This window comes from Salarias fasciatus, chromosome 10 (assembly GCF_902148845.1).
Source record: "Salarias fasciatus chromosome 10, fSalaFa1.1, whole genome shotgun sequence".
Taxonomy (NCBI): domain Eukaryota; kingdom Metazoa; phylum Chordata; class Actinopteri; order Blenniiformes; family Blenniidae; genus Salarias; species Salarias fasciatus.
In genome coordinates this window covers 16,585,138-16,599,313 of record NC_043754.1, presented here as the reverse complement: position 1 = coordinate 16,599,313, position 14,176 = coordinate 16,585,138, and the positions used below count along the sequence as shown (strand labels likewise).

At 42.3% G+C, this 14,176-nt stretch overlaps 1 protein-coding gene across 1 annotated transcript; it reads right to left on the bottom strand.

The window, feature by feature from the left end:
• Positions 1–6,787: 6,787 nt before the first annotated feature.
• LOC115395287 (UDP-glucuronosyltransferase 2A3-like) lies at positions 6,788–13,548 on the bottom strand. The gene is made up of 3 exons (XM_030100757.1): positions 13,279–13,548; positions 12,454–13,167; positions 6,788–7,372 (listed from the first exon to the last, which is right to left on the bottom strand). Exons 1-3 carry the CDS (start codon positions 13,447–13,449, stop codon positions 6,788–6,790), a joined length of 1,470 nt encoding a protein of 489 aa, XP_029956617.1. The 5' UTR covers positions 13,450–13,548.
• Positions 13,549–14,176: the final 628 nt, after the last annotated feature.

Sequence of the window (14,176 nt, the reverse complement as noted above, 5' to 3'; positions counted from 1 at the left end):
GGATCAATCGGGTTCCACTCCGCCACTATGCAGGCCGCTTCCTCCTCACATCCTCACAGAGCCGTCTGAGGACTTCGATGTAGTAGTCCTGATTTACAGTTTGACCTGTAGGGACAAACTCACTGTGGAAGATACCCTGGACAGCGAAGAAGCAGCTCAGCATTGTTTTCATGGCTGAGCGGACCTGACGCGCGGACATCTGGCCCTTTTTAAACCGCCCGAACCACTCATGGACCTGAGTCTTCCCCAGAGCATCATCCTTGTAGGCTTGCTGCAACAAGGTGAGTGTTTCTGCTGCTGTTTTTCCCAGCAAAAAGCAGAATTTAATGTTTGCGCGTTGCTCTGGCTTTCCGGTTAATGTCGCCATTTTGGAAAAAGCGCAGACCGCAGCGGCACTCTGTTACTATAAATAGTGCCTGACAGGCGTCAGTGTAACGCTGGGAGCTCAGCTTTTTCACAGATATGCATGAGGCTTACCTGTAGCACATCTGACGGCCAGAAGTCGAAACTCATTATTATTAGTATTTTATGACCTAATTCCGGGAATTTTTGGGTACCCCCTCGTATAGCACTTTTCAACCTGCAGGGATCCCAAAGCACTTCACGCCGGGCTCACACTGGATGCGTTCCAGCTGCGGAACGAGCACCACAGCTAAGCCGTAGTCGTTAAAAAGGCAGTGTGTGTGACAGTGCTGGGATAATTCCATACCGGACACATAATGGAGCCAGCATTAGTCCGGCGTGACACTATTATCACACACCAGTGGAGGTTGCTGCCATGCAAGACACTCAATCCATCCACTGGGGGAAATTCAGGGTTCGGTGTCTTGCCCAAGGACACTTTGACATGCAGAGACAGAAATCGAACTAACAACCTCCCGATTGAGAGATGACTGGCTCCCCACTCAACCACAGCCGATCCATTAGCCTATAACCCTGGAGGTAAGTGGAGAAGATAACGATCCGGCAAGGAGGGATGATTTGCAGCAGCATTTTCTCTGACTCGCCTCAAATATTCCCTCCAACATTTCCTCCAAAGGTTTGAATTGAGGTGGCAGCACGGCCATTTAGGGCAGCCGTGTCTGTACGAGCACAATGGGCCATTTGTCTTATGTAACAGAAAGTTGCCATACAGTGTTGTTTTCGTTAACAATGACGACGACGAAAATATTTCGTCAACGCCCCTTTTAAACGAGACGTGACGAGATAAAAATATCTCTTTAAAGACGGAAATGTGACGAGACGTATCTGTTGTTTTCGTGAACGAGACGAGACGAGACGATAATGTCAGTATTTTGGCTATCAAAATAAATTAAAACAAATGCGATTCCCCCAGCTTGTTCACACAGTTCGGCTGCTTTACTCTGAAAATATCAGCAATTCACGAGCTGCTTCCTGTTTGACCACGCTTGCACTGCATGCGCTGGCGCACTAGAGAGCATGGCAGCAACTTTCGCTGGGGCTTAGCGAGAGGAAAAGACGCAGTGATTTATGGATGTACTTTAATTAGAATCCAGCAGAAAATAAAACAGAATGCCTCGTAGTGGGAGACGGAGGATCTAATCCAACTGTTTGACTGTTTGTTCTTAATGTGAAACTGCAGTTGGAGCCCAACATTGATTAGTGAAGATTTTTTTTCCCCCAAGTACCTAATAAATCTTTACTTTTTCTTTTTTATTTATTTATTTATTTATTTATAATTCAAGTGTTGTCTTATTATGACAAAATGTATTTTCATTTTTGTTTAAAATTTGTATAGAGAAAATTCAGGTAAGGAATACTTACAAAGTTCATCAAACTCAAGTTATGTTTGTTATTTCATTTTTGAAGACTTCCAAGTGTTTCATACCATCAAGTGTACCCAAGGAATGAATTTTGTTTATTTCAGTTGTTTTAATGGTAGTATTTTCCTAACAATCATCTTAATATTGGTTTTATCATTCCTCCAAAAGAATAACTGGCAGTTACTCTGACCAGTTCAAATCAGTAACATAGAAACATAACAGACCAGTTTTAATAAAAGATCTCAGCCTTTATGGACATTATAAAAATAGCTTGAAAGTATCAACAAAGCTATTAATCCTCTCATTCTGTCTGGCAGAGCTCATATAGCACTGCATTGAGTTTGCAAAGTATCAGACTAGTCCATTTTTTTATTTAATATTCAAAGGCATCCATGTGTTATGTTGGTTTTGTGCCATTTAAGTGTATTTTATTATGTTTTTTTGCTTTACAATTTCCTTTGTCTTTTTCCTCATGTATTGTTTAAGCCTTTTTTTAATGACTTAAACTGAACTAAAACCCATTTGATTTTCGTCGACTAAACCTAGACTAAAACTGTGAAGTGTAGAAATGACTAAAATGTGACTAAAACTAATTAGCATTTCATCCAAAAGACTAAGACTAAAACTAAATCAAAATAGGCTGCCAAAAACAACACTGTTGCCATAATAGTATCAGAAAAAAGTTTTTTTGTTACTTTCTTCTATAGTCTACAGAAGCTATTTTCATTTTTCAGAAGGCCTCTGTAGTAATTACCTTGTGGAAACTGAGGAATGACAGAGACCATGCAGTCTCAGATTATGAGAGCAGATGGACAAATGGATGAGAAGTTTCTCACCTGCGGTTTTATTCAAAACCGCAGGTGAGGCTGTGGTTCAGTGGGGAGAGCAGTCATCTCTCAATCGGAAGGTTGTTAGTTTAATTCCTGTCTCCCCCTGTCTGCATGTCGAAGTGTCCTTGGGCAAGACACTGAACCCTACATCGCCCCCAGTGGATGGACTGAGCACCTTGCCTGGCAGCCGCCTCCACTGGTGTGTGAGTGTGAATGGGTGAATGTGATATTGCAGTGTAAAGGCTTTGGGCTCTGTCAGTGCAGGGTAAAAAAGTGCTATATACATGTTGTCCATTTGCCATTTAAGTTGTTTTTTTCAGTTGCTCATTCTCCTTCTTTCACTTATATATGTCATTTGTTTTCCCATCTATGAACAGAGATGTTGAGTGCATCAAACAGTATTGATCAGTAAAAGTCACAAATATCATTTCTTGTGAAGGGACTGCAGAAGAAAACTGACCTTTATGCAAAAATGGCTATAGATGGATAAATGGACCCTCGATATGGTGAACAAGAGTGTCAGGGATTCTCCTGAGTGTCTCGCCTCACCTCAGTGTGTCAGTTATCCTATTAACCTATCGTCTTCCTCCTCCTCTTCCTCCCAGGTGTATTTAATTCCCCTTCTGGCTTCCCCAGTGCCAGATGCACATGCCACCTGCCGTCATCCTGCATCTCCGAGTGTGTTTGGGTTTCCTCGAGTCTTTCTCTCAGTTTTGGGTCTTTCACCTCATGTCCTGCTTCAGCCTTTGGATTTGTCTGCCAGTCTGTCTAATAGACTTTGTGAAGCCCTCTGAACTGAGTCTGCGTTTGGGTCCACCTGTTGGTCCTGACAAAGAGTAACAAGAAGGCAGCAGAGGTATGCACTCTGCCTATGAAGAGTTTGATGCAGGTCACTGATAGTCACTTTGTTTTTCCTAAATCTAAATCTATTCACAGGTTTTTGAGGTATTCTGTAAAACCATCGGTAATGCTTCCTTTTACAGTACGGTAATTACCATGTATTAACATGATAATTGCAAGGTAAGTACCATGTAATAAGGAGAAGTTACTGTAAAATTACCATGTAATTACAGGGTAACTATGTTGCTAATTACCTAGTACTTTTAGAGTAATTACCAAGCCAATTCCAGGCAAATACCAAGTAACTACCTGGTAGTAAGTATTAATTACTGGGCAATTATAATGTATATAGCAACTATGTCATTAATTGCCAAGTACTTACTAAGTAATTGCTAAGTAATTACCATGTAATCAATTGGAAATGTAGACTTTTTACTAGATATTACTAGGTACTGCTAGGTGTATACGCTATGTATTTTACCAAGTAGTCAAGTGTTTTTTTACTACTTACCTGGTAACTTCTTAGTATTTCCCAGTAACTACAGCATTTACCTGGTAATTATGGTTGAACTGTAGACTACTGCAAAAGGAAGTGAGGCCTGTTTCCACACTATTACCTGGTAACTACTTATTCGTTACCCAGGAACTGCAAAAATACCTACCTCGAAATTATATAGTTATTAAAGTGGATTTGTACTGTAAAAGGAAGTGAGGTCTGTTTCCATGGTATTACCTGGTAATTACTCAGTATTTAGCTCGTTACTAGGAAACTTTCACATCACCCCACCGTTTGTTTTTGCTCTTTTTACATACTTTTTGGATGTTTTTTCTCTCTTCACGTTTCTGTGTGCACCACTTAATGTGGTCCTACCCGGAACGTCTGCAGACGGTTAGTTCCGCCACTCGGTGATATTTATATTTAATTAAATTTCGGTTCTACCTCGACTGAGAGAAAGCTTATTTATGGCAGAACGTCTGCAGACGGTTAGTTCCGCCACTTGGTGATATGGTGATATTTATATTTAATTAAATTTCGGTTCTACCTCTATTGAGAGAAAGCGCGTTTACGGCGGAACGTTCCGAGTAGGACCACGTTAAGTGGTGCACAGATAAACGGGGAGAGAGAAAAAAAGCACTAAAAACTCAGTGAAAAGAGCAAAAACAAACGGCTTACCTCCTTTACAATGTGATGCGGCCAGTGAGGTGTGTATATTTCCTTTTGCTTGGTGTTTTGTTGATCATTATAGTGGTGGTAGTGTGGTGGCTCTGCAGCTGGTGCTGGGTGGCTGTGGTCTCATGTTCAGGCTTGGGTGAATGTTTCGGTTGTAATGTCGGTTTCATGTGTATGTTTGAAGATTTAAAGATATTTGTGTTTTGTGCAATGTGTATATTTGTTTATTGTGTAAGTTTCTGTTTATTAATATGTATATTTGTATGTTTTCAGCTCTCACGTTTGGGGTTTGGGTGTTACAGTGAATAAACCCTGAGCATTAAGAAGGAAAAGTTGTGCAGTCCTCGTTTCCATCACGCCGAGGGAGGTACAAGTCTGGACGTGGACGACGTGACAACACCTGGCGACGGCGGTCCTGGGTATTCAGGATGATGGAGATCAAGGGTTCCTGTAGACGGGTCTGCAGAAAACACATGATGTGAATTCACAAGACTGGAGCAGTGTACTTATTAATGTTGATTTATAGTGATTGTTTATCACTGTTATTTGTATTCTATTTTTTGCAAAAGAAATCTGTTCTGTTTCTTAAAAAAAAAAAAAAAAGGTGCCTGACTGCTAAAAATGTGCACTGTTTTGTAAATTGTTTTATAAGAACTTGAACTCCATTTGATTAAAATGTTTATCTTTGGCAGCTCTCTTGTTTTTGCATGTCTGTCACAGTGAGGTGTTTGGAGTGAGGTAGTGTAACAATAATGCGTTCATCTTAATGTAATGTGATGGCTGGTGATGGTGGTTTTGATGGAAACTCTGATCTCCTGACAGATACAGTGTGCTGTTCAGAGACTGTATCACAGACACTGATGGGGTTTGCTGCATTTTTGGTGCGAGTGTGTGGGGTAATGTGAAAGTTTCCTAGTAACGAGCTAAATACTGAGTAATTACCATGTAATAACATGGAAACAGACCTCACTTCCTTTTACAGTACAAATCCACTTTAATAACTATATAATTTCGAGGTAGGTATTTTTGCAGTTCCTGGGTAACGAATAAGTAGTTACCAGGTAATAGTGTGGAAACAGGCCTCACTTCCTTTTGCAGTAGTCTACAGTTCAACCGTAATTACCAGGTAAATGTTGTAGTTACTGGGAAATACTAAGAAGTTACCAGGTAAGTAGTAAAAAACACTTGACTACTAGGGAAATACATAGCGTACACACCTAGCAGTACCTAGTAATATCTAGTAAAAAGTCTACATTTCCCATTGATTACATGGTAATTACTTAGCAATTACTTAGTAAGTACTTGGCAATTAATGACATAGTTGCTATATACATTATAATTGCCCAGTAATTAATACTTACTACCAGGTAGTTACTTGGTATTTGCCTGGAATTGGCTTGGTAATTACTCTAAAAGTACTAGGTAATTAGCAACATAGTTACCCTGTAATTACATGGTAATTTTACAGTAACTTCTCCTTATTACATGGTACTTACCTTGCAATTACCATGTTAATACATGGTAATTACCGTACTGTAAAAGGAAGCGTTACCAAACCATCAAATGAACAGACTGGAAAACATAAATCTCCTGGCAGAGGTAAATAACCCAAATACAGTATAATGAAATTTTATTACATTTTCATTTCAGATTCGTGGTACAAGAATAAATATTTAAGATAAACAGCCGGAAACTTTGAGAAAATGTTTTTCCTTTCGTTTTTACACTTTGTGTCAACCTGTGGGATGGAAAAGACCCTCTTCCAGAAAAGACCCAGGGGCCAAGGCATCCATAAAATGTCATTTGCATTTTATGAGAGAGTCTGAATAGTTGTGTCAACTATTTTGATAGTCTGGAAATAATTCATTCAAAACATGAATTGATTTTATACAAAACATGAACAGAATGCAAGTTTCCAAGTTAATGACATTAGTGATATTGCAATGATGATAATCAATGCCTCACAGTGATCTCCCTTATTGTTATTATCTAGATTCATAAAATGATGCCACTTCAAAAAGATCACTATCAAGGAGTGGACTCAATTTATCAAAAAATATTACATCAAACATTTGGAAACCTACAAAAAGAACAGAGGCAATAAAGAGACAGAAATGACATATCCTAGCTGCTTTTTATCTTTCTGAACTATTTTACCCTCATCAGTTTTGTTTGGCTTTTGACTTTTTTATTCTTCTGCAGCACAAAAATCTAAACACACCCAGAGTAGAAACAATCAGCGCAGTCAGCACAGTCAGCATGAGGAGCAGCACGTCTAAAGAGTAATATGAGTACCAGGGCATCCTGTAGGCCTCGGTACGCAAATGAGGAGCCCCTTTGTGACGCATGACGTATTCTACCCAGAAGACGGCCTGGTCCATGGGAGCCAAAGGTTGGTCCCTGTGCAGACGAGACATACGCTGAATGTTCATGCGGTAGCTGTCTGTGTGGAGCAATTCCTGGATGCCTTGCTCAAAAGTGTCCGCGTTGAGGTCTGACAGCTCGAGAATCTTGGCGGCTCCCCTGTCCTGCAGGCGCAGGAGGTTGTCATACTGGTCGAAGAACAAGGGTATGCCGAGCACCGGGACACCGTGGTAAATGGCCTCCTGGACGCCATTGGTTCCTCCGTGAGCAACGAAGAGCTTGATCTGCGGGTGGCCCAGGAGGTCTTTCTGGGGCATCCAGTCCACGATAAGGGTGTTATTTCCCAGTGTAGAGGGAGTCGCTCCTTTGTGTCTCCATATCACCTGATGAGAGAGAGAGAGAGAGAGAGAGAGAAAGAAAGAGAGAGAGAGAGAGAGAGAGAGAGAGAGAGAGAGAGAGAAAGAGAGAGAGAGAGAGAGGGAGAGAGAGACACAAACCTTAACTTTAGTTTTTATTTCATAAAAAAATTTCAAAATTACAGAATTTCCCAGTCTGGGATCAATAAAGTAACGCTCTACTCTCTACTCTGCTCTAAAAAAGAGCCACAAGAAAAATCAGTGGACACAAAGAAAGAGACCCAATAGACCAGGTTGAATTTAGTATTCTGCAAATCATGTATGAACACTCATTAAGAAAATTTACCTTTCAATATCCAGAACAGATGTGCAAATAGAGACCATCACTGTAACTTCAACGAACAAGAGTGTTTCATTTTTTCAGAGAATTACCTTTAATACCAAATTAATGGAAAGCTGGATTTCTGTAAAAGGGACCAATTTATGGAACAATTTCAGCACCGAATCAACAGAGTCAAATCTGCATGCTGGATTTAAGAAAGTAATCACAACAACATATTGTTGAAATACAAAGAAATGAAGAAACAGACTCATAGTGTCGTCATAATCAAAAAACTCCAATATAAGTGAGAAACGCTGTGAAGGTTTCTTGGACTTTATGGTCATTTTGTTTGTTGTATGTCTTTAATTTTACAGTGAGTTGATTGTGAGATATTAAAGGACAGACTGCATAAGTTTATTCTTCCTGCTGCAGCTTTGATTCAGAACTTTGGAAACTGTTATTGTGTTTTGTATTGTACTGAATTTTTTTGGTTTTTATCAATGGTTTTATCAATGAATGAAATAAAAATGAACTAAACTAAGAACTAAAGATTTAATCGTGATGTTGCCATCAACTTTAATATAATCACTAATTTATGTAACTATATCATTTTGGGATTTTAGGCACTGCTTTCACGGTCTGTACTCATACTGAAAATCAAGATCAAGCAAGCTTTTTCCCTTCTGCTCTACGGGAGGTTTCTGTTCTCCCTGACAGGGCCTCACAATCCCTCTGACTTTTTGGGTTTGAAGCAGGAGGTGTCAAAAAGTTACCACAGGGCTTTTGGCGGCCAAGCGTTCATAGCGACATCGCTTTTTGATCCTTCGATGTCGGCTCTTCCTATCATTGTGAAGCAGAATTCACCAAGCGTTGGATCGTTCACCCACTAATAGGGAACGTGAGCTGGGATTAGACCGTCGTGAGCCAGGTTAGTTTTACTCTACTGATGATGTGTTGTTGCAATAGTAATTTTGAGGTGGCGGGCTGGTGTGGGTTTGCTTATAGCCCCACAGCTCAGCTGCCATGTGTTGGAGTTCTCCCCAGTGAACGAGAGGGTCACATCCCTGCGCCTTCGGGTCGGGGATAGGTGCCTCACTGTCATCTCGGCTTCCGGGCCGAACAGCAGTGCCAGAGTACCCGGCCTTCTTGGAGTCCCTGGGAGGGATGCTGGACAGTGCTCCATCTGGGCACTCCATTGTTCTACTGGGGGACTTCAATGCCCACGTGGGCAGCGACAGTGAGACCTGGAAGGGGGTGATTGGGTCGCACGGCCTCCCTGATCTGAACCCGAGTGGTGTTCTGTTATTGGACTTCTGTGCTAGCCACAGCTTGTCCATAACAAACATAATGTTACTATTGCAACAGGGGTGTCCATAAGTGCACTTGGCACCAGAACACCCTAGGTCGGAGGTCGATGATCGACTTTGTTGTCGTGTCATCTGACCTCCGGCCGTGTGTTTTGGACACTTGGGTAAAGAGAGGAGCAGAGCTGTTGACCGATCACCACCTGGTGGTGAGTTGGATTCGCTGGCGGAGGAGGAAACCGGACAAACTTGGCAGACCCAAACGTGTTGTGAGGGTCTGCTGGGAATGTCTGGTGGAACCCTCTGCCAGCAGGGTTTTCAACTCCCACCTCCGGGAGAGCTTTTCCCACGTCCCGAGGGAGGCTGGGGACATTGAGTCCGAGTGGACCATGTTGTCCACCTCCATTGTCAAAGCAGCTGCCTGGAGCTGTGGTCGTAAGATCTCCGGTGCCTATCGTGGCGGCAACCCCTGAACCTGATGGTGGACACCGGAAGTAAGGGATGCTGTCAAGTAGGGATGCACATTTTTAATTTTTTTTTTTTATGACCAATAACCGACGCCCTTTAACGGGTTAATAACCACCTGTCCATGCTTCACATGTCCGCGTGGGTGTGCGTTGTGCGTTGGTCCGTGTGATGTAAAAATCGTCATAAATTCCTGTCCGCTAGGGTCCGCGCAGACGTCCGCGCAGCAGCCACAATTTATGACCGCGTTGCGCGCACATCACGCCGGTATACGCATGTGCCAGAGTGCCACAGCAAACAAATCATGATGGTAAAGGTGACGGCAGTCGGAGCTACAGCCTGATGGCTCCACTCAAAGACACCGAGAGAGTGAAAAACTCGTGGATAGAGAGAGCAGACTGCCTGAAGGGAGGAGAATGTCTGCCGACAGAAGTGAAAGTATCTAATTGCTCCGGTCTGCCCCCCCCCCCCCCCCCCCCCCCCCCCCCCGATTCAGAAACAGGAAAAAAAAGGCAAAATAAACTTTGATATTAAATGATAACGTACTGATAATGTATGTGCTTAATGCGCGTAATCTCTTAAAAATCTGTAATAAAGGAGCAGATAAACAGTCTAGTGCTGAAGCTGAGCCCAGAATGAGTCCAAAACGACCTGCAGCGTCTGGAGATAAAAAATAATATTCAACGTAACGCGGTTCTGTGCCACATGCGTAAATGCGCACAAAGATACACACCCTCCCTACTGTACAACATGTAGGCAACTGGAATTAATCAGTGACTTTAAAAGGTGTAATATAGGATGTTCTATTTGCTTTGAGTTCCGGGTGGATCATCAAAATAACTGGTGGGTCTGTTTGTCAATCATTCTGACGAGCTGCTTTCGTAAAGCCGTTGAACGTGCTCGCTCCCAATAAGGTTCTACTTATTGCGCATGCACATTCAGAGTTAGGTTGAGGTTCAGAAATAGGTTGAGGAGCTCAGTCACCAGGGAGGAGCTCGAAGTAGAGCTGCTACTCCTCCACATCAAGAGGAGCCAGCTGAAGTGGCTCAGGCAACTCTTTAGGATGCCTCCTGGATGCCTCCCTGGGGAGGTGTTTCAGGCATGTCCCCAAGGAGACCCCAGAGGAAGACCTAGGACACGCTGGAGAGACTATGTCTCTCGGCTGCCCTGGGAACGCCTTGGGATCCTCCTGAAAGATCTGGAGGAAGTGTCTGGTGACAGGGAAGTCTGGGCATCGCTGCTTAGACTGCTGCTGCCGCGACCCAGTCCTGGATAAGTGGTGTAAAATGGATGGATGGACGGATGGATCATTTTGGGACAGATGGAAAAATAATAAACTGATAATCAAACATTAAATTGGAGTTGGAAAGAAAAGTTCCCTAAAGGGATCAATAAAGTATGACTGGCTAGTTAAATTACATTGGCCATTATGGTTTCAGTGAATTCCTTTTTTTCCCTGCCGGAAGCACGCACGTGCGTCACTTGCCCGCCGGCTCGATTCTCCCCCCTCTCTCTTCCTCTCTTCCTTCGCGCGCAACATCGCCAGACTCCCCCCTTTGCTCCCAAACCTCCCGCTCTCCACCCTTCGGGAGGAGCCAGGAAGGAGGGCTCTGAGGCCCCGCCTCTCTCTCTCTCTCTCTCTCTCTCTCTCTCTCTCTCTCTCTCTCTCTCTCTCTCTCTCTCTCTCTCTCTCTCTCTCTCTCTCTCTACCACGCATGCGGACACCAACGTGCAGACCCGTCAGCAATCTGAAAACTCACGAACACCTGAGCGCTACCGGAGTCATGCCAACTTCGTGAGTGACTCAGGATCGACTCCTCACATTGGGTGGCCGCTCCGCCACACACACACACACACACACACACACACACACACACATATACACACACACACACACACACACACACACATACACACACACACGCACACACACACACATACACACACACACACTGCTTGCAAGATGAATGTTCTGTTTATGTTTATTAGATGTGTTGAGTAGTAATAGACATTGTTAATAAATGCTCATTAACTGAACTGGATGATTCATGGTGGTTTTTTGGATTGTGTTTTGTGACAATGTTCCTGGTTGGACAGCCTGTGCTCAATCTCACACCTTCTCTGATAACTTAACGGTTGTTTATCCAAAGACTAACAACCAGTTAAAATTATCTTTCCATCTTTTAGACTGAAAATTGGTAATGAATGTTCCTCTAACGAGGTGGTGCCCCGGAATTATTAAGTAAATAACCCACAGGTTTATTCAATGCATAATTCACAACTTCTCTCAGCTCATTTTCTGTAATTTACCCATTTCCAGTAATTGGTCATTTGTGGTGTTATTGATTAATTATTAATACCTTTTTGATCAATAATTTGATGGTTAAATCACTCTGTGGTCTACTCTATTCCCAAAGAGTTGATTATTTAACATTATTAACGAATAAATAACCATTTATTCTGATTAATAATAATTGATGTTGGGTTAAATTACTCGGTGCTTCACTTTAAACAGTTTATTACACTGTAATTGATTGTTATTGGTGAGCCACTGTTAATGACCTGCAATTATTAATTGGAAATCACAATTTACTCAAATTAAAAAGTAACTAAATTACTTAAAGTAATCAATTCTTCTCAATAATCAATACTTTAGTAATTTAGTCCCAATTACCAATCATAAACCCCAACATAATCAATACTCTTATATTCTATACTCCCATGAAATAAGTGATTATGAGCTCCAGGCAGGATGTTAGTTCACCACAGACTTATTTATCCTTTTAGTAATTCCTCCAAAAAGAACTTGCTCACTTGTTTAGCTTATTTTCCAATTTTCCTTCAATCTCCAAGCTGTTTTGAGACACATTTTATGTGTCTAATGATCAATTTCCAGCTGCAGGGTAATCTCAAGAAAAAGTGTCTGTCATGTATTTGCTTAGATGCTTCTCTGAAAAGATAACGGGGGAAAAAAAAAAAAAAACATTTATCCAAACCACAGCAGGAAAAGGATTTACCTTCTGAGGTAACTTGGCAAACACTCTGGCGACTTGATCTGCGAGATCTGCTGGCAAAGCGTTGACCAGAGTTCCCAGAGTCATGATGATCACTCCGTCCTCTCCGGCACTCTGAACAAACTCCTCCAGGCCCGCTGGCAGCGGCTGGGCCGGTTTACACTGGAATCCTCCAATGTAAACGACATTTGGCATTGTGGGTCGAGGGTAATCAAACACAAAATCTGACCTGAACAGCCAAATGTCTGCTTCCAGAAGGAGCGAGATAGTGTCAAATCTGCCCTCAAAATACTTCTCTCGGACAGCGAAATAGCAGGGCTCCACCATGAATTTCTGCTGGAATAGGTCGATGCAAGAGAAAAGAAAGTTCTTGACCCTCTGGATGAAATTCATTTTGTCCGTTAAGCCTGATCCTGCCACCGGGATGTAGGAGAGTGGAGACGGGGCTAAAGCAAAGTGGCCTTCTCCGCTTGTAATCCATCGCACATTGAGCACGACAGGCAGTTTGAGGAATTTAGCGAGGTACAAACCCGGTGCTATAGCTGGATCAGTGAGCATCAATTCATATTTTGAATCTAACATGCTTTGGAGAACTTTCTGATCTTCAACAATTTTAATGAAGGCCTCAACCCACATTTCTTGAGCCTTAGAGAATGTGGACATCCAATGTGTGGTGAGTTTGAGAAAAGTCCAGAATGAAGCTCCTTCTCTCTGCGCCTAAACAGGGTCAGAGAAAAGAGGTCAAATAATGAAGACAGTGGCTTTCTCCACATATCAGTGACTGCATGACCCATGTTGTTTCCATTGCACATGGAAACATTTACTTACCCTCAGCTGTTCGTCTAGATACACATCAAAGAAGTCCTCCAGGCTCTCGTCCATTTCAACTGAAATGGAGGTGTAGAGAGGAGACTGTTCCGGGATGTACCAGCTGTTGGAGGCCCTGATCACGGTGAGGTTGTGTCCCCTTGAATGAAGGTCTTCCAAAATAACTTTCATATTCACCCAATGGCTGCCGTCCAAGGGGAAAACCAGAATGTTTCCTCCATCGCAGGAAACCAAGCATAAACTCAAGACCAGAAATAATCCACATATACGATGCAAATGCACAGTTCCTACAATGAGAAACAAACACTACATGACTTCACCAGTTAACATTTCAATGTGAATTTTGGTATACATGAATGCAGATAACATTCACCTATTGATCAGATAATGATTGATAAATACAATGGGCCGTACAAGACATAATTCATTCTGGCCCTCTCACACATTCACCACTCACATACATATATTTTCTCTCTCACATGCATACATTGGCCCTCATTTATTAAACGATCTTTCAAACGGGTGTATATCTGAGCGGTGAGTTAATCGTACGACACGGCTCGCGTGGCATTATAGAAACTTTCGTACCTCACCAATCTCAGCGTTTGAATGATCGGGTGTTGATAAATGCGGCAGGTGAATTTGATCGTCATTAACATGTTACACCCTCAAATATTGACAGTTCTGTAGCCGCACCCACTGAGGTCAAACACAGAAAAGGAGCGATTTTGGCGAAAAAAGAAACTTTTTCCAAGCTGTAAATCAATCCTCTCAGGTCTGAGGTGGAGGTACATCAGGAGGAGCTCTTTGAAAGAATAAAAACTGGAATTAAAGGAGAATATAAAAACGCTGTCTGGAGGAAGCTCGCAATGGCAGTGAACAGCGTCACCTGGAGGAA